General features: G+C 39.1%; 3 protein-coding genes across 6 annotated transcripts; 1 reads left to right on the top strand and 2 right to left on the bottom strand.

Annotated features, from left to right (window-relative positions):
* Positions 1 to 543: 543 nt before the first annotated feature.
* Positions 544 to 4651, bottom strand: mylpfa (myosin light chain, phosphorylatable, fast skeletal muscle a). Its single transcript, XM_051388935.1, has 7 exons — positions 4493 to 4651; positions 3667 to 3765; positions 2154 to 2229; positions 1952 to 2056; positions 1458 to 1536; positions 1308 to 1356; positions 544 to 882 (listed from the first exon to the last, which is right to left on the bottom strand). The coding sequence occupies exons 1-7, from the start codon at positions 4493 to 4495 to the stop codon at positions 781 to 783; spliced, it is 513 nt and encodes a 170-aa protein (XP_051244895.1). The 5' UTR covers positions 4496 to 4651; the 3' UTR covers positions 544 to 780.
* Positions 4652 to 9042: 4391 nt separating this feature from the next.
* pheta2 (PH domain containing endocytic trafficking adaptor 2) lies at positions 9043 to 12997 on the bottom strand. Its single transcript, XM_051387279.1, has 4 exons — positions 12612 to 12997; positions 11701 to 11789; positions 11311 to 11614; positions 9043 to 10246 (listed from the first exon to the last, which is right to left on the bottom strand). Exons 2-4 carry the CDS (start codon positions 11779 to 11781, stop codon positions 9858 to 9860), a joined length of 774 nt encoding a protein of 257 aa, XP_051243239.1. The 5' UTR covers positions 11782 to 11789; positions 12612 to 12997; the 3' UTR covers positions 9043 to 9857.
* Positions 12998 to 14685: 1688 nt separating this feature from the next.
* cd2bp2 (CD2 (cytoplasmic tail) binding protein 2) lies at positions 14686 to 18062 on the top strand. 4 transcript variants are annotated; one of them, XM_051387274.1, is made up of 7 exons: positions 14686 to 14762; positions 15095 to 15173; positions 15604 to 15733; positions 15848 to 16005; positions 16090 to 16678; positions 16762 to 16847; positions 17784 to 18062. In XM_051387274.1, exons 2-7 carry the CDS (start codon positions 15099 to 15101, stop codon positions 17892 to 17894), a joined length of 1149 nt encoding a protein of 382 aa, XP_051243234.1. In that variant the 5' UTR covers positions 14686 to 14762; positions 15095 to 15098; the 3' UTR covers positions 17895 to 18062. The 4 variants fall into 4 exon arrangements, with proteins under 4 accessions (XP_051243234.1, XP_051243235.1, XP_051243232.1 ...); XM_051387275.1 differs by having other exon boundaries at positions 14726 to 14808; XM_051387276.1 differs by lacking the exon at positions 14686 to 14762 and adding an exon at positions 14786 to 14804.
* Positions 18063 to 18916: the final 854 nt, after the last annotated feature.

Below are 18916 nucleotides of genomic sequence, written 5' to 3'. Positions count from 1 at the left end.
ACTATTGTACAAAAAGGAAAGCGATTTTATTCACAGTTTGTCCCTTTTATTCATTACAGAGGAAAGGCGAGGAAGAGTCCAGGCACTGAAGTTGAGACAGCTTATGGAAAAAAAAGATGATTTATTCGGTTGCAGGAGGGAGCGGAGGGAAAGAAGTCGAAGATTTGAATGTTTTCTTTCGACCTTTTCTCACCTCTCCTCCACCTTTTTTTTTGTTGTTGTTGTTAACTTTTCAAAGCGGAAAAAGTTGTCGTCGCTTTAAGGAGGCAACTTTTTCCTTTACAACCTGCAATTTGTCTCCTTTCCTCTCACCTACCCCCACCCAAGAGGACATCTTCAAAATTTGGAATGAGGTCCTCGTGTGTTTTGTGTGTGCAGTAAACCTGTCTTCCCCTCAGATACTGAAGGAAGCATACGGACACATTTTCATACACACCTAAAAAGGCTGAAGTTACAGGCCGGGACAGAGATAAAGAGGTGAGAAGATGGGAAATGGTTGCGAGGAAAGAAAAACATGTTATGAGAAAAGCTTGTGGATGGAAATGATGTTACAGGATAATTTTTATTTAAAATCACCCCTATTCCCCATAAGCAAACATAGACATCCCATGTGACATCCGCACTCTCATGTGTCAGTGTGACAAGTCTTTGGTTTGAACATGAGTGGCTGAGCACATGGGTTTTACACAAAAGGTGAGTGGGGGGAAGAGGAGGAAAGAAAAGGGCAGGGAAGGCAGAATTGCAAGGGATTGCTGTCTTTCTTGTCTTCTAGCTTTCTCTTTACTCCTCCTTCTCCTCTCCGTGTGTGATGACGTAGCAGATGTTCTTGTAGTCTACGTTGCCAGCAACATCTGGGGGGAAGGCGGCCCACATGTTCTTAATCTGAGGGAGAAGATGAGGGTTGGAAATTTAGCAGGGCAGGGGATGTACTACCTCATTCATTGATCAGGTTACGACCACTTTAAAGGCAACCTACTGAACAAAATGAAGCACCAGGTTAAACTTTAAAGTTTTGACAACTAATCATCATTTGCTCAAATAATATACTTAGAAACTAGTCTAAAAAGGAACAACACAGTCTTAAACCTTGGATTTATATTATAGTGGGGGAATAAATGGGAGACCCTCTCAGAAAATGGGATAAATGGATCACCAAACAATGTTAAAGAAACTTTTAAAAGCTAATCTGTGTTGCAGGTGGATGAATGGCTCCATATACTGAGTATATACTGAGTATCAGTAGGCAATGAAACCAAGGAGCCAGTCTGCCAAAAACATGTAGTATTCCTCTAATCTTCTGATTTTACCTCTTCTGCGCTGAACCTGTCGCACTGAGTGGTCAGGAGCTCCTGAAGGCTGGAATGGGCAAACAGACAGATTTTATTGAGTCATCCAATTTGAATTCATCCTATTTAGACATACGTGGTGAACATCATGAGTCATTAAAAGGTGCTCACAATTCCTTCTTGATGGTTCCAGTAGCCTCGGGGTCCAGGACCTTGAAGGCGCTAAGAATAACGTCCTCGGGGTCAGCACCTGGGAAGGACATGAGGAAGAGGTTAGTTAACCTTCACGCTGACTGACAGCAGTTGAAGAAGCATTTAAAACTGGACTTAAAACACATAATAAAAATACAGTATATATAGCCCCAATCAGTGCTATATTATTTATTATTTGATCATTATTATTATATTATCATTGTAATTGGTCAAGGTGGAGTTAATTTTAACCACTTCATACACAGGTTGGATAGTTTAATCTACAACAAAATTGAACTGAAGTACAGTACTTGAGGAGATATACTTAGTGACTTTCCACCACTGACGACTGAATATACTTCAGTCAACTTCAGTCAACTTCACCATAATACTATTTATTACTTTATACTAATAAAACTTGTCAAACACAACAATTTGTGAGTGACAGTTGGTAAAAAAAACAAGACGCCCACCCTTCAGCTTCTCTCCGAACATGGTGAGGAAGACGGTGAAGTTGATGGGGCCGCTGGCCTCCTTGATCATGGCCTCAAGCTCCTCATTCTTCACGTTCAGCTGGCCTGAACAGCCGGAAAATACAGATTAGTACAAGAGACCGCGGAAACACATGGTCACACGTGCTTTTTTCCACTGTACATTTATCCCACCGCCACTCACCCATTGAAGCCAGCACGTCCCTCAGGTCATCTTTGCTGATGATACCATCTCTGTTCTGGTCAATGATTGTGAAAGCCTATAAAGAGGAGAAGCAGACTAGGTTTATTACTCGAAGGAAGCATGGGGTGAGGGCATGCAAGCTGTGTGGATGGACGGGGTGAGACCTCTTCACACTTTAACGGACTCCTCGGTCAACAGTTTGTCCATTAACGTGGCAGCTGGTGAGTATCTCTGACGCAGTGCTGTTCAAATGTTAGGGGATATCGTGCAAGAAAAAGTCTGCCCCCAGATAGCCAGACCTAACTTGTAGTGGCCTTCAAATTGGGGGGGTCACCAGTGGGGGTGCATAAGGTGGCTGTGAGTCTTTTCTTACATGTTAATCTGGGAAAGTATCATTAGGGAACAGCTGTCTGATCTGCTCACCCCGTGCAGCTTACGCCTATGAAACTTAAGATAACCCCTTGGACTTGAACTTGAACTTAGTCACCGACCTTTCTCATCACCCTCCCCACCTTCTTATGCCTTACTCTCTCTCTCTCTTTCTCTCTCTCTCTCTCTCTCTCTCTCTCTCTCTCTCTCACACACACACACACACACACACACACACTTTTTTTGCTCCGACAGATACAGAATTCATCATCCCCGGCTATCTTTCTGTCTCTGCAACGTGCGAAGATCATCCTAATCATCATGTCATACATTCCCTAAGTGGCACTCAAGAAGCCTGTATCACTTATCGCAAGAGGAATGTTTCCTCTATTCGCAGCACATATCCCTTGACAACGCACTGAAAACACAGACACCATCATTATCCAATCTCTTGACAGCCCATCCTTATAAAACACCATCTCCTGACCTCGCTGAACTCCAACACACGCCCTTCGCGCCTCACTTTAACACCTTTTCCTTTTGCTTGTTCTTTCTCTGCTCATTAAATCACCATCTTCCCATAAGTGAGCACACATAGTGATAAAAGTTATGTTTTGAGAACATCAAATGTGCAAGAAGCTCTTTCCTTTCTCTCCTCATATTCTCTTTCCTGCATTAAAATACATCTATCGAGGTCCAGCTGTTCTGCTTGGCCCTCCAGTCTTCTGCAAGAGCCTGAAGGAGAGGTCTGAGTGACAGCTGGAGCCGAGGTCAAAGGTGAGCAAAATATGGAGCGCTTCAGATGGTGTCAGAAATTTCAGAGCTCCTCCTAATGACATTCTCGTGCTTATTAAATTGTCAGGGGAGAAGAGGGGGGCAACGCAAAATAGCAACTGCTGTGAAAATGCAACCCGAGAGCTGCTTAAACAAACTCTAATTTTGGTTACGGCCTCCAAGAAATGTAACTGAAATTGCACCAGCTTCAAATCCGAATGTGAGGATCTTTACGTCTATCTTTAACTAACCAGAGGTAACACAGATGTTTAACGCTTCCCAGGGCTGCCGAGATTGATGCTCATACAGTAGGGGGAAAAAGGGTCTCCTGTAGGGATGGAGTATCGCTGTGTGGGTGGGAAAACCTCACCTCTTTGTACTCCTGAATCTGGCTCTGCTCAAACATGGAGAACACGTTGGAGGAGCCGCCATCTCCGGCTGCCTGCCTCCTCTTTGCCTTCTTTGGTGCCTGGAGGACAAACACAGGAGTGCAATCTTCAAGTAAATCAGTTAGCTTCTGGCTAAAACTCACAGTGATGCTACAGAGCGCTGTACAGGTAGAGAGATTCCCAACCTTTTTTGGTTTGTGACACCTTAAGATTAACTGAAGTATATCTGCATATATCCACTATAAAGAGTGATTTTTCCCTATGAAATTCATTTGTTTTCATTGTTTTACTACAAAAACTAAATTTAGAGGAAAGACTGAAAACATTTTGTGTAACAGAACAATATCTTTCTTCTTTCCTGTCCCATCGATCATGTCCCGACCCCTTAGATGTATCTTGTTATCCCTTAAACAGGTCTTGATGCCCCCAGGTTGGGAACCATTGCTCTAGCAGATACCACACGTTAAGACATTTTTGATCTTCTTTTCCTGAAATTGGCCCTGCAGATGTTTGAGATTGACATGCAAACTAGAATTTAACAACAAATTAGCACCCAAGCATCCTTAGAAACTGCATCACCAAGAACTGCAAAAAAAAAAAATCCACCAAAAAAAAAAAGTCCAAAATCACTTCATCTACTGCAAGTGAGGACAAAAGCTCCCATATTTTTTGTTAATATTGTTTCAAGCTTCGACCCCCCCCAAAAAAATGCATCAAAAAGTGGAGTTAATCCATAGGGTTTGGTTTGATTCCCCTGTAGATGTTTCCACCAGCAGAGTGCAGAGATGTGGGAACCCTGGTACTCACCATCTTGAGACGGTTTGAGTGGAGGTTGGGATGATCAAGAAGGAGAAGACAGTGTGAAGCCGCGTTATACGTACATCCCCGGGGGCTTATATACCAACGCAGGCCAATCTAACTTTAGCCACAGCCTCAAGTTTGGATGGGGGATAAAAAGAGAGAGAGGCAGAGAGAGAGAGAGAGAGAGAGGAGAGAGAGGATGATCAAGGATGAACGGATGGCAAAAGTGGAGGAGACAGAATGGCGGTACAGCATATCACCTTACAGGCGATCAGAAATAGACCCAGGAGTCTTGGAATTAAGTAAACCTGATAGCTGAGGGACCACGCACAGGTTTTGCAGTCCCACGTGGACTAATAAGGACATTCGGGACATTGATGCTTGTTGGACCACTGGACACTGTCTCTCCACCCTCCTGCTGTCCACCTCCATCTGCCTGCAGGGAGGCACAGCGGCCACTCGCTCACTTTATTTTTGGTTTGTGATGTCCATTGCGATATTACAGACCCGACACACAAGCAATCTATACCCTCAGCGACTGATGCAGCTTTTACCCTGTATGTGCACAGCTTGGCTTTCTTATTTTAAGTTAAGTGACAAAGTAATGATGCTAATGTCAAATTTGGGATTTTCCCATAGACGTAAATGATGATGACACCAAATATGTACTATTGCATGAAAGCATCGTTCCAGATATTAATATAAATATCTCTTCACACAACAAACAATATGGAGGAAGGGATATCTGTGGCAATGTTAAAAATAACTGGGATAAAATAAAAAATAATTATCTTTGGATATGCATGCTTACATACTGAATAAGTGTATAAGTATGCCCATATACATCTGTTGTGTCTTTACTAATGTATTAATATAAATCCTAGGGCTACACTTTACTTTATTACACATCTTTATTTACTTTTCCTTGTTTTTGTACGTTTATTATTCTACTCTATCATGATGAATTTAGGGTATTTACCTAATTTATTAATTTAATTATTGAAGATAAAGTATTTAAAATGTTGCTTGAAAAGTTGTAAAAACAATTATTTGTTTGAATTATCTGTGATGAATTAAGAATAACTTTCTATTAATCAGCTAAAAATACTAGAACTTCTCATCATTATTATTATTGTTTTTTGTCATCATTGAGGCACAAAAATTAAAAGACATAAAAGTACTATCATCAAAATGTAGGCCTACTTAAAGTATCAAAAATAAAATTCCCCTCTGGAAATATTACATTATTAGATTGCTAATACTAATCAATGTGTAAATCATTTTACTGTTGTAGCTGATTGAGGTGGAGCTATTTTTAAATACTTTTTTATATACTGTTAACTTGTTTAGTCCAGTGGTTCCCAACCTGGGGGTCAGGCCCCTCCAAAAGGTCACCAGATAAATCTGAGGGGACGTGAGACGATTAATAGAAGAGGAAAAAACAAACTACTTGTACAAAAATCTAATAAACTTGTATTTATTTTTTGTATTTCTTAACTGATTCAGGCTTTTTTGTACCTATTTTGGCTCCTCAAAAAAATATTTTAATGAAACGATCTGGGAAGTTTAATCAGGAAATCCCTCTCTAGTGCATCTGTCACATCTGAAATGTGACACAGATTCTCAAATACTGACACTGCTTTTTTTGTAAGCCATAAAAGCTTTAAAGCAATTGGTTTAGTCTTTAACAACACTTTGTTATTTCATATAATGTGTATTGTACATATAAAAATCTTAATTTGTAAAGCTAGAAACAAAACATAAAAAGTAGGAGGAGTAAAAAGTACAATATTGACCTCTGAAATGTAGTAGAAGTATAAAGAACCATAAAATTAAAATTAAAATACAAAATACTTACAGTACTTTCCACCACTTTATAGAGACAATTATGTAATTATGTTTCACAGTTAATTTATTATGAGCAGACGTCCAAATGTCTCAAATCTGAAAGCATCTAATTTCATTAATAAAATCTGTGTTTTGTTTTAGTTTTTTTTTGTTTGATAGAAATGTGTGTTTCTTGTGTCTGTTCCCTGTTTTGTTTCTCTATTTTTTTTTTTTTTTTACATGAGGACAGGAGGGTTTTTGAATGACAGCAAGCCAGCCAAGTGAAAGCACCATCAATCTCTGGCTGCTGTCCTGCGTTCTCATCACTGTAAAGGTGTGTTTGGTGATTGGTCTTTGTCATGAACACTGTCCCACCTGTTTGCCCTCTGCCCCCCCCTCTCTCTCCCCACCCTGTAAATATAAGGGGATTACTTGGCAGGGTGATGGCAGCAGACATTCCCAGAAGAACATAAAAGGGACAGCTGAGGGCGACCAAAATAGCTAAATAAACTTGATAGTCTGCCAACTTGCGGGGCCCTGAGAGCAAAATGCTTTCCTTCATTAGTTTTTTCAGATTTTAACATCCAAATTTACCTCAGATAATCTGTTTTCATTTCATTAACAACCTTTGTTAATCTTGTCTATTGGAGGAATATTTATTTTTGCCTCCTCTGTGGTTGTGACTGTTTGTGTTTCCACTGATCTCCACGCTCTCACACTCTGATGATCAGTCATGTGTCAGACTGCTCTTTACTGGTTTCCACTCCCGCGGTAATTCGGATTAGACAGACGTGTGTTTGTCTTGGGCATTCAGGACATCCAGAGCCCAGTGCTAGCTGTCAGTCTTCCCCTGGTGTGCCAGTTGACCTTTGACCCCCTGCTCACTTTATTATCACCACCTTGTTGCAGGAATGAAATATGTCACAGCAAACATGTTCTGAATTGCATTAAATTCAGCAGTTTAAGATACAGTGACATTATATGAAGGCATTTGTGCGGAGATCAGGAGACGATTATGACATTGTAAAGCATTTTAAAGGTTTGACTGCTAGTAGTTGGGTTTGGCATTATATCGCCTTTTTATACTATAACAATATAAGAATAATTGATTGCATCTTATGTCGACCTTCATGGAAAACACTACAAATTCAGTGGTCAGTCGTATTTCGTATTCTGTAATTTTGCTGTTTTTTTTTAGGTATCATTAATTATTTGATGGTAATAAATAATCAATATAACAATAAAAACTCAAAATGTTTCCTTGTATGTATACATATCCTTTGTATGACGAGATTTGGCTCTAATATTCTCAATGAAACATGAAAATCTCTTCACGAATGTGTCAGCTGCCACAGTTCACTAACTTTACACAGTAGTGAAAACACAAAATAGTTTCACTCCCCAATGTGTTTACACGCCGCTATCACGAGGAGCTGTTTACCATACAGATGTCTATACATTACAAGGGGCCTTTGCTGTAATGTGAAACGTTTCGCCACGCTCCTCTGAAGCCATCTATCACTTTTTAGATGATTGGTATGTCTGTCTGTAGGGCTAGGAATGTGGAGAAGCTCCCAGCTTGTCTTATGGAGGCGGACGACCTTAAGGAACCGTGACATGGGTGACACGGGAGACGTCATAATTTGTATAGTCTGCTGTCTGTGTTCGATTACCAACCAGCGTCAGGTTTCCCTGTTTTGTTATTTGATCCCATTTAGCATTGTGTTACATTAATTGCCATACATTTTAAGTTAAAGGGCAGGTCTGATGTCAGCTTTTGCTTTTTTCTGTCTGGTGTTACGGAACTTGTTGGAGTGAACAGTTTAAATATAAAGCTTATCACACTACCACTTTCTTTGCCTCGGAAACAGTTGCTTTGTTAAATTAACCCAGTGGATTCAACGGCAATTACATTCAGACATTGTGTAATTATCCAAGTAAATGAGTAGATAACTCAATTAAAGGGCATTTCATTTCCCAAAATACTGAACTTCAATGCATTATTTTTGTCTCTTGCATTCTTCCATAAACCAGTGTGCTATTTCTGAATTTCTAAATCACACTGCTGAGAATAAACTACACTTTTTTAATTAGGTTGTGCACTACCGCCTCGAGTCAGCACACTGTGCCTATAGCGCCCTCTGCTGTCTACCTTCCTCCATTAACTGCCATAATACCGTACACTGATCAGTCAGGTGCCCAGGTGGTTATAATGTTATGGCTGATGTATATTAACTTCCTAAGCTTCACTGTTGTCAAATTTCCCCTTAAAGTAGCTTTAAGGATAATCATTATCTGCTTGCTTCAAAGATTCCACTGCACAAAATAATGCGATTATTTGATATAAATATTCAAACATAAGATTATGTGAGTAAAATAGACGTAATTCTTTCTGTCCCCTGTTTATTTTCATATTCTGGCTTGTAATTCTGGTGGAAAGATTTTTTTGGAGTTGTAGAAAAACAACAACAATGTGTAACCAAAAATTATGAATTAAATTGAACTGCTTCAAGATCATGGTTATTGTACATGCTGGCTTATTGTCACATTGTTAGGCCTATTTCTGTATGACTGTACCAAATACATAAAATGGAAAATTCTCGCCCTCTCATGTTGTTTTAAACTTTATGATCTAAACTAGAATATGAAATAATAACGTTTGTGTTTGTATCTGAGTATCAGCATCTTATCTGATAGACAGTAGGGCTTTATATCAACATTATGAAACATTTAAGTCGGCAGATCAATTTTATTTTTTCATGCAATGAAAAATATATAACACTCTTTGCTTAATATTCCTTTAAAAGGCCATATGCCATGGATAAAATTGTTAATTGCACCACATGTGAATATTAAACTGCTCAGTGCATATGCAACTAGCAGCAGGTTCAAACTAGCCGGGAGAACAAACAAGGATTAGGAATTTTTCATGGAAGACATTTTGACATGTTACAGTAGGAAAAACAGTAAAAGCAAAGGTAAAAATTATATTTAGCTGCTTCAGTTTCAGGGTCACTATTACAATGTCACAGCTTTCACTTAAATAGAATAGAGACATATGCAAATGCCGTTAAAAACGGCCCGTCCGCACATTGCTTTCTGATACCAGCAATATCTGCCTGACTTTTGTTGCATAACATGGATACTTTAAGGCAAATTTACAGCTAAATCAGAAAAAATAGCAACCTACAGGTAGTTTATATATTATTTGTGACATCTCAACAGCTTAGTTGAGCTTCGACAACCGTTTTCAGATATTACACCACTGTGGTTGAGGTTTGGTTCGGTTTAGGCACAAAAGAAAAATCTTCATGTTCGTGAATTGTTAAGTATATTACATCTGTAGACAAAGTGAAACAGCTGAAATGTTACAAATATCTGTAGGCAGAATCTCATCGTATGAAATGGAAGGAACATTTAGCATTTACAGGTGTCTGGACACTATGTTCTTAAACAGGAGAATAACTCACAACACTTCAGGTTCAGTTCCTCATTAACACACACAAAGCACTCCATCTCATTTCCTCTTAAATGAGTCTCATTTTCACCCCAGGTCGATGAGGTCTCCCTCGCTGTGCTCCTCTTTTGGTTGTCGACTCTTCAACCATTCCTCTCTTGCTTTCTTCACTTCCTGGCCGTAATAATCGTGAAGTTTGCTAAACTCCTCAAGTGGATCAAACCCCACCAGAGGCCATTCGCCATACAAAGGCGCCGGTCCATTAATCGGTGTGACATGAGCATTTCTCCTGAGCCACAGTTTAGGAGACTTTCTAGCTACCACTTTAGAGGGTGCTGGTAAAACAGTGCTGGCACTCAAGCTTCTCCCCTCCCTGACCACTGTTGTGGGGAAGTAGAAGGTGGTTGTAGATGGTTTGAGGGCACTGACAGAGGAGCTGTGGCGGGATTCACCAGAGCCTTGTTGTTGTTTAGCTTCTGCAGATGGAAAACAGCAAAAATATTAGCTACTCATAAGGTTTATATATGAGATTTAAAACATTCATATAGCAGCAAACAACTATTTGTAACGATATAGTGGAGTCATGGTGTCCTGAGCTGAAAATTATACTCCCTTTGCCTGTGTTGCTATCACAGCCTCGCTGTGGTTTACATAGCCAGTGTGCTTCGTGTGCAACTGATTTTTTTTTTTATCTACTTCTGTGAATTAAACATTTATTTCAACCAAAACAGTGGAAATACTATCAATTATTATTGACTATCAACTATTTCTGTCTACTTTGAATGAAGTTACAATGATATTCGAGTTAAAGTGATTTGACAGACAAGTTTTTGTCTGTGGAGTATGGTGAGTGATAGCAATGTTATGGCCTAACAAAAGATCTTTCTCTGTAGAATAACAATCTGAGCCTGTCAGTGGCAAAAACAAGCACTTTAAGTGGACCTAGTCCTGCATTTGTACTCAAGGGTTAACCTTACCTCATGTTGCAGCCACTGCAGCCATTTGTACATATATTTTTGCGTCTAACATTGTGAGTTAAGTGTTTATTTTGACCAAATAAATTGGAAAAGACTGTGGAACAAAGACAGTTTAAGTGAATTGATTTTCTTTCTGTCCCATTGTTTTGATCTGAGATGCTCGTGGCACCACGTGGCAAGTTAATTTAATTTCACCTTTCGCAAAGGAATAGTTCGACATTTTAGGTGGAGAGTTAGATGAGAGTATCGCTCTCAGACTGGGTACAATCAGCAGCCTTAGCATTAGCTTGGCTGTTTGTTGCCAAGAAATAGTCTCATAACAGACGGCTTTAGAGGTGCTGGTAGGTGGATTTTATTTCCTTTAGTTGGAGCCAGGGTAGCTGTGTCCCCCTGTTGCTGGCTATAGCCATATATTTAAGAGTTAACAGTGATCGTCTAGTCTAACTCTCCACCAGAGACTGATTATTTCCCAAAATGTCGAAATATAAACTAGATAAAAAACAAATGTCAGTCTATAGAAGCACCAGTAAACAGAAGATGGTCACAACACTAACATAACACACCTTCATACTGTCTCCCCAGATCTCTCACCAGCAGGGAGAGGTAACAGTGGCTGGCTGAGAGCAAAGCTTTCACCCAGCCTTCTTGAGTCTGATGATCCCTTGCTGCAAACCTGTAGGTTTTCAGTCCAGAACCTTCAAACACCAGGCAAAAGGTAAACTGTCCATCAGACTCGGAGCGCCGGACCACACACCCCTCCAGCACGATGACCCCCAGCAGGTGTCGGTCAGCTGGGCGCTCCTGGTAGAAAAGCAGGTTTGCCTTCAGGACAAACCACCGCCGGTGGTAGGTGGCAGTTCGCTCTTTCTGTGAACAAAGAAAGCAGGAGGATGCAATCAATACTCAAGATTCAGTTATTTTTCATATTGTCTGTGTTTCATGTTCATCCAAACCTTTTTGTAGAGATATCCCTCTTTATCTACCGGAGAGGTGCATGATAGGTAATGGGTCAAAATCTTCTCATGGAGTTTCATCTCAACGCCTAAAGAAGAGGAAGTTCTTTTACATTTGGCACAAGATCACACTACAGAGATGTTTTTCTACTTCAGTAAACTCTTTAATAACCACCTATTATCCTGCACACTTGAGGTTTGAAAGCAGCACTCTATGTAGGTAATCATACACTACAGTATACCTACATACTCAAACACTCTACTAAAATACAGGTTTGAGGTAGTTCTACTTTACTTTTTATTTCCATACAATTCAGTAAATCAAAACTACATTTCTCCACTAACTATTTGTGACGGGTGTCATCAGTTACTTTTAAACATATGAGTTTATAAAATAAAATACATTAGCAGAGATCAAACCAGCTTTTCAACCTTATTGAACCATGGGGCCTCTTGTCATACTTCAGGTGTGAGGGAACTTTTACTTTTGATAAAATACATACTTCTGTACATTTTTCTACTTATAGTGTAATATTTTCTTTATTACAGCAGTGGTACTTTTTCTTTTACTGGGTATTTACACCTAAAATGGCATGAGATGTAACCACAATAAACTTCCACTTTTCTGTTACGTTCAATTCAGCAGATCTTTATTATTAACAATATAAAGAGAATATGACTTGGAGAAATTTTATATTAAGAGAATATACATTACACTTGAGCTTTAAACGCAACTGCCAGTGTCACCCCAAGTAGATAGATAGATAGATAGATAGATAGATAGATAGATAGATAGATAGATAGATAGATAGATAGATAGATAGATAGATAGATAGATAGATAGATAGATAGACCAGTTTGTGTACAGTGACTCAGACATTAGTGAATAGACAATAGTGAGTCAGACTTACCTCTGCCAGTGTTGAATCGCTCACAGGGTCACTTTACCCTCCCACACAGCATTTACATTATCTACATTTACAGATATTCTCTCCTGGTCCTCAGCATTCCTGAACATGAAGCCAGTTGTTTCTCTATCAGTTTTCGACGCATCCAGAACCTGACAATGTTTGAATATATAGTTTCAGGTTACTACCACCGGTACTCTCCCTTGAGTACGAGAGGACGAGTGTTGAAATATAAATAACTCGACCCACTTCCTGGTAACAAAATCCTGACACATTATATTCTCTCTCCTCTACGCTTGAGCCGACCCTGAGCTGTCAGATCAGCCAAACCAAGCAGTCGAAAACCAACCTCCCTGACAAGAACTGCTACCTGGAAGTGAGATGCGATGCTGATGTCTGAGGTCTATGATGTATTTGCCTCAGCTCTCTCACTTCTGCATTCTGCATTGTGTGTTTTTTTTTTTTCAGATTAGTTTTATTTTAATCTCTCGGGGCTGTGTAGAGCAAATGTCACTTGGTAGATGGTTGATTGTTCAGGGGGAGGATGTACAGCTTCTTTTCAGATATAATGAATATTTGTTCACAAACTCTCCTCTCTGCTTTCAAAGTAACTTAATACCTGAATCTGTCTCTCTATATTAATATCTAAATGAGAATAATTACTGTATCAATAAAAAACAAATACAGACACTTACATGACCTCTTGAAAATATGCCTCTATATTTCCTTGCATCTATTTCTGACACGCTTATCCTTTTTATCCTTAAGGACCTCAAGGAATTTCAAATCTAAAAGAGTCCTGGGTGAAAAGATTTACACGGCCTTATATGCTTCTGTGGGTGCCCTTCATATACAACACGTTGAACACAGTCTGAGTCAGGTCATCAAAATCATCTCGAGGCCGAATGCTGAAAACCTAAGTGCAAAAACTGAATGTGAAGACTTTTAATTTATATATTCATCCAAAAAGAAAGTGTTGAATTTCCCAAAGCCCCTTTCTATTTTAAAATATGTTATTCTCCTTCATCTCCTTGATCTTCACTGTGCAGAATGATGTATGTGCAGAGTTTGACACCAGAAGGATGTTTTCACATTCATCTGCTCAAAGTGGAAAGTTTCTCTTATTTTTGGCATCACAAATAATTTGAAAGTCTCGATTTGCAACTTGCACAAGTGTGATATAGAAACCGGAAGCCGTGCACAGACACTGAGAACGGGCTTTACAGTTGAGTAGAAGACATCTTGTGTCCAGCAGGAAAACCTTAGAAATTAATCAAATTTACATACATGTCACACATATATTATAGTTCCAAGCAGATTATTTATATATCAGTCTTATGTCTGGAGGGGATCTTTAAGTTTATTTATTTGTTTATATTATTTTAAAAGTCCAACATTTCAGTCATGGACCTGGGTGAAGCATCAAATTCACAATATGAAACATCTTTACACTGTATTATACTCCATAACCAATGTCTCTACAGTTTGTTCCATAAAATGTATTTCACTCACAATTTTAGGCCAATCATCTTATGTTTAGTGGATCTGGCTCATACCATTGTACTCTTGATTTTTTACAAGCTGCTACCAAAATTTGAACAAATATATGTCCTCTTTTTAACACAACATTCCCGGTCATATTGCCAAAAATATAGTAATATACATGACTTAGATACATCACAACCCACGCTGTATATATGCATTACATTAATGCACTCCCCTTGGTTTTACTATCCTGCACATTGTAAATATCTTTCCTGTACATTTTGCATCTTTCCAAACATGCATCTTTATATTTTTAAAAGTCAAAAACAAAGACAAATTCCCTGTATGTGTAAAAACTTACTTGGCAATAAACCTGATTCTGATTCTGAACCCATAATTCTGACGATAACCAAGATTTTAAAATTTTAGGGCGAAGTCAAAAAAAAAAACATGAGAATGATCTACATTTATAGCTCCACGTTTTCTCCATAGCTTTTATTGTTTGTCACATTAAAGAAAATTTAGTATTTATTAAACAAAACAAGCACCAATATAATCCGAGGTGTCCTCTTTCCCCAGCAGGTGGCGCTAACGCACATTATCGTCGCTGCACTACGGACATCAAACAGGACGAAGAAGAACGAAAACCAACGTCGTTTGAATTACCAGGTTTTCCCACATTTTCCAGCTCAATCTCTGTTTATTCGCCTTGTTCGTATGTTTTCACACCAATTTAACAATCTCATATTTTACAGCAGCCAAACAACACGTCACCTTCAATGTCTCACACGTTCCGCATGCGCCGTGTGTCCGCTGTTTGCTATCGTTTTTAGCCACAAAGCTAACGAGGTTGTGTGTGGCAACCGCGCGTATTCACAACGTTACAAGAAGAGTTAATTAATAAAGCTGATCGATTACTCACTAATCCTACAGCTCGCCGGGGTTTGCAGCTTCGTTTTGGGGAGGAATTAAAGTTGGTCTTTGTCTTTTTGTTTTTGTAGCACCATGCCGAAGAGGAAAGTAACATTTGAGGACGGGGACGGAGAGTTTGACCTGGAAGACGACCCCCCAAACAAAAAGGTGCAACTCTCCTGTTCACATCATTGCTTACTGATAACTATATCATTTAAGAATTACAGGATTTTATTTTAAAAGGGACTTCATAAAGCCCCCCCTCCCAAAAAAAAACATCATGAAAACAAACACAAACCAACAGCCAAGGCTCCACTGGGTCTCCTTTGGTGCAGGGACACCTTTTTATATATTGACTTACTTAAAGAGAAAGTATCTATAAGGATGAGTTAGTCCTCTGTCGACACACAGATCATGTGTGTATCTTTGCATGCCTTTGACAAGTTCAGGATCCTTTCTTTCTTGTCCTAACCATAAAGATAAGATGTTCCTTTATTGATCCCCTGTAGGAGAAATTCAAAAGTTTGATGCCTGTGTTTTCCTTTTAATGTTAAATAATGTTATGCATAATACTGTTCTGTTTCTTCTGTCGAAGTAGACGTGCGAGGCTGTGACTGGACCGGGCTCCAGGTTTAAGGGCAAACATTCCCTTGATAGCGACGAAGAGGATGAAGGGGAAGAGACGAGCACGAGCAAATATGATATTCTGGCCAGTGACGATGTGGAGGGTGTGTTTTTATGATTTGGGCTGAATTCTTTGACACTGTGCAATATAAAAGTGCCCTTAAGACACGGAGCATCAGTAATTATGTCACCCAAGATCATGATAACTATGTTTTCAGGCCAAGAGGGAGCAACGATCGACTGTGATGAGGGAGTTCCTATCACACCCTTCAACCTGGACGAGGAGATGGAGGAAGGACACTTTGACTCTGAGGGAAACTATTTTGTCAAAAAGGAAGAACAGATTAGAGACAACTGGCTTGACAACATTGATTGGGTAATTGTGTTTTTAGGGAGTTTTACTTCATGTTTCATTAATTTCTCATGCCGTGAAAACAATAACATACATTACTTCTTCCAGGTGAGAATAAAAGAACAACCCTTCAAGAAAAAGAAGAAAGGTCTCGGAGCCAAACGGACACGTAGAGTTGGTGACGAGGATGAAGCCGAGGAAGAGAAACGGAGAGAAGAGCAGCGGGCAGACCCAGAAAATAAAGAAGACGATGACGAAGAAGAGGAGGAGGCAGAGCCTGCAGAGGATCCGCTGGCATCCTACACACAGCACCAGCTCACAGAAGCTGTAGTCGAACTGTTGCTACCTGGGGAGACAGTTGCCGCGGGACTCCGACGGCTAGGAGGCCTTGGAAGACGGAAGAAGGGGAAGCTGAGGGAAGAGAGCGAACCCACAGAGGAGACCAAAAGGGATGCAGAAAAGCTCGACAGGCTGACAGCACTAGCTGACAGATTGGTCGGGTCTGGGATGTTTGAGATCTATCAGCAAACATATGAAAAATTGGCCTATTTGATGAAGAGCATGAGCAGCAAGCGACCAGCTGTGAAACGTAGCGGTGATGATGATGAGGACGATGAAGAAGGCGATGAACTTGACATGTTTGCGGATAAATTTGACGAGACAAAAGGGGATAAAGGAGAGGAAGATGACAGAAAAGGTTACTTGGTGTTACTTACGTATACATTACCTGTTCAGTATCACAAATATATCTTGTTTCATTCAGTTTTGTCTTTTTCTCAGTGAGCGATGAAGTGATGTGGGAGTACAAATGGGACAATGAGGATAACTCGGAGGTTTACGGCCCCTTCACCAGTCAGCAGATGCAGGTATTCTCTTACACCAAATTTAAGATTAAAAAGCAGTTTGAGTTTATAGGTAATGCAGCGGGCTTCTCCGAGAAGATTGTGTCTGGTAATGGATGGTTTTCATTTCATTTAATCAATATGGAATGAGCTCCAAGTCTGGTTTTGTGTTATAAATGATCAGAACACACTTTGGCTGTAGTTTTGTGCAGCGTCAGGGTGCCGGTGGTAGACGTTTGTGTGATGGCATGACAACGCTAATATAAGATAAGATACAATTAGACTTTGTTGATCCCACACTGGGGGGGGGATTCACATGTTACAGCAGCTCCAGAAGAAACAAAATAAAATAGAAAAATCCAAGATATAATGAAAAAATCTTATTATTATTTTAATATTACAGGACTAATATAATCAAATATGGGTTTTTTGTCCCAAGACCACTGCTTGTGTGGCTTATCATCTCAGTTTTTGATTTTTTTGATGTGGGGTTGTAAGAGGAGCTTTTAGTTTAGTCTGGAGAAGCATACAGGAGCACCAGCACGGAAGATAAGCGATGTACTGCTGTTGATGGGGTTGGCAACACCTTAACAAAACATCTATATCAGTTTAAATGTATGCTTTATTTAGTATTTATGGTTTTACATGGTTAGTTTTTTATCTGAGCTAATTTGTTAAAACACCAAAGTCACCGTACTTAAACTGATATTAGGTGTTCCTTTTAACCCTTTAAATACATTCACAAAGCTCCTAATTGCACCTATACTGATACGTTGTTTGGCAACTTAAGTCATTTACCCATTTATAATGTTTTCCTCCTGCAAACTGACTTAACCTGCCTGAAAACTTACTAGTAAATCCCATTATGTTTACTAGATTATTGGGTCGCAGGCTGGTTCTACCTTTTAACCTCCATCTGACCAGGTGGGCCTTTTAATCTTCTTATTGTCTGTTTTCCAGGGTTGGGTGGATGAAGGCTATTTCAGCAGCGGTGTTTACTGCAGGAGGAAGGACCAGGAGGGATCTCAGTTCTACAACTCCAAGAGACTTGACTTTGAACTCTATACATGATTTTATGTCCGGCATCAAATAAATCACAGCTGTCATGATCACTGTCATCTTTCACGTCTTGTCCTCCAACGTTAAATCTTCCCATCCGGGGGCCTCGGTGTCAAAATGATCATTTTAACAGGGGCTTCGTTTTCTGTACATTATTTTTAAATAAATAATTCATGTATACGGTGTTGCCATCAGCCATTTTTTTATTTTTTTTTCACATTGTCACATTGTGGAGGACTGATTTTAATTCTGACCATTTAATGACGTTTACGTGTCCATTCCACTTTACATTCATTTACACAGCAATGTTTGATAAGTTACTGTGACTTCTCGCAGTAATAATAATAGTTGTTACTGTATTTTACACTTGTCTGTTATAGTTAAAGATACAACTGTATTAGGTCGTTAATTCAGGCAGCTTACCTTCAAATCCCGATATTGAATAGCACTTTTGCCATGAAGAAATTCATGTTTTAGGATAAAAGTTTGACTTTACACAGCTTTGGTTATTCACAGTTAGATATCCTTGGTAGTTATTACATTAAATCTACTTGGCATATAGTTAATAATACATATAATGTTATCTCCCAGGACTTTTAAGAAGTACGTGGTTGTAAAATATGGAGCCAATTCAAATTATTGATATTCTTGCAAATCAAAACATCTGTAATACAAGTCTGGAAGAGTTTAGTATAAGTTTAAGTGACAAGAATTAATTTTAATCTAGCTAATTGGCAGTTATTTATTTAAACCATTTGTTTAACCACAAACACTTGATGGTTGTCAAATGTGATAATTTTCTTCCTCTCTTGGTCTTACATCTTAGTAAATAGAATATTTTACAGATTTTTAAAAATGTTTTATTGAAACAAACAATTTATCAGGAATATAATCAGCAGATTAATCCATAAAGAAAATAACAGTTAATTGTAATCCTAGTTTAATTAACTCAAAAGTAGCGATCTGTATCAAATTAGATAATATTAAAATAGTTTAATGTGTAACTAAAATATTTTTTAACGTTAATATCAGAA

This window comes from Dicentrarchus labrax, unplaced genomic scaffold (assembly GCF_905237075.1).
Source record: "Dicentrarchus labrax unplaced genomic scaffold, dlabrax2021, whole genome shotgun sequence".
Lineage (NCBI taxonomy): Eukaryota > Metazoa > Chordata > Actinopteri > Moronidae > Dicentrarchus > Dicentrarchus labrax.
This window is presented reverse-complemented; position numbering and strand designations above follow the sequence as displayed.

Coding starts and splice junctions, on each gene's coding strand:
- mylpfa (XM_051388935.1), bottom strand. Junction 2,230..3,666: donor AGATTCAGGAGTACAAAGAG/GTGAGGTTTTCC, acceptor TCCTCTTTATAG/GCTTTCACAATCATTGACCA. Junction 883..1,307: donor ACAGGTTCAGCGCAGAAGAG/GTAAAATCAGAA, acceptor CTTCTCCCTCAG/ATTAAGAACATGTGGGCCGC.
- pheta2 (XM_051387279.1), bottom strand. CDS start 11,781: ATGAAACTCCATGAGAAGATTTTGACCCATTACCTATCATGCACCTCT. Junction 11,615..11,700: donor AGGGATATCTCTACAAAAAG/GTTTGGATGAAC, acceptor CTTTGTTCACAG/AAAGAGCGAACTGCCACCTA. Junction 10,247..11,310: donor TCTGGGGAGACAGTATGAAG/GTGTGTTATGTT, acceptor TTCCATCTGCAG/AAGCTAAACAACAACAAGGC.
- cd2bp2 (XM_051387274.1), top strand. CDS start 15,099: ATGCCGAAGAGGAAAGTAACATTTGAGGACGGGGACGGAGAGTTTGAC. Junction 16,006..16,089: donor GGCTTGACAACATTGATTGG/GTAATTGTGTTT, acceptor TACTTCTTCCAG/GTGAGAATAAAAGAACAACC. Junction 16,679..16,761: donor AGAGGAAGATGACAGAAAAG/GTTACTTGGTGT, acceptor TCTTTTTCTCAG/TGAGCGATGAAGTGATGTGG.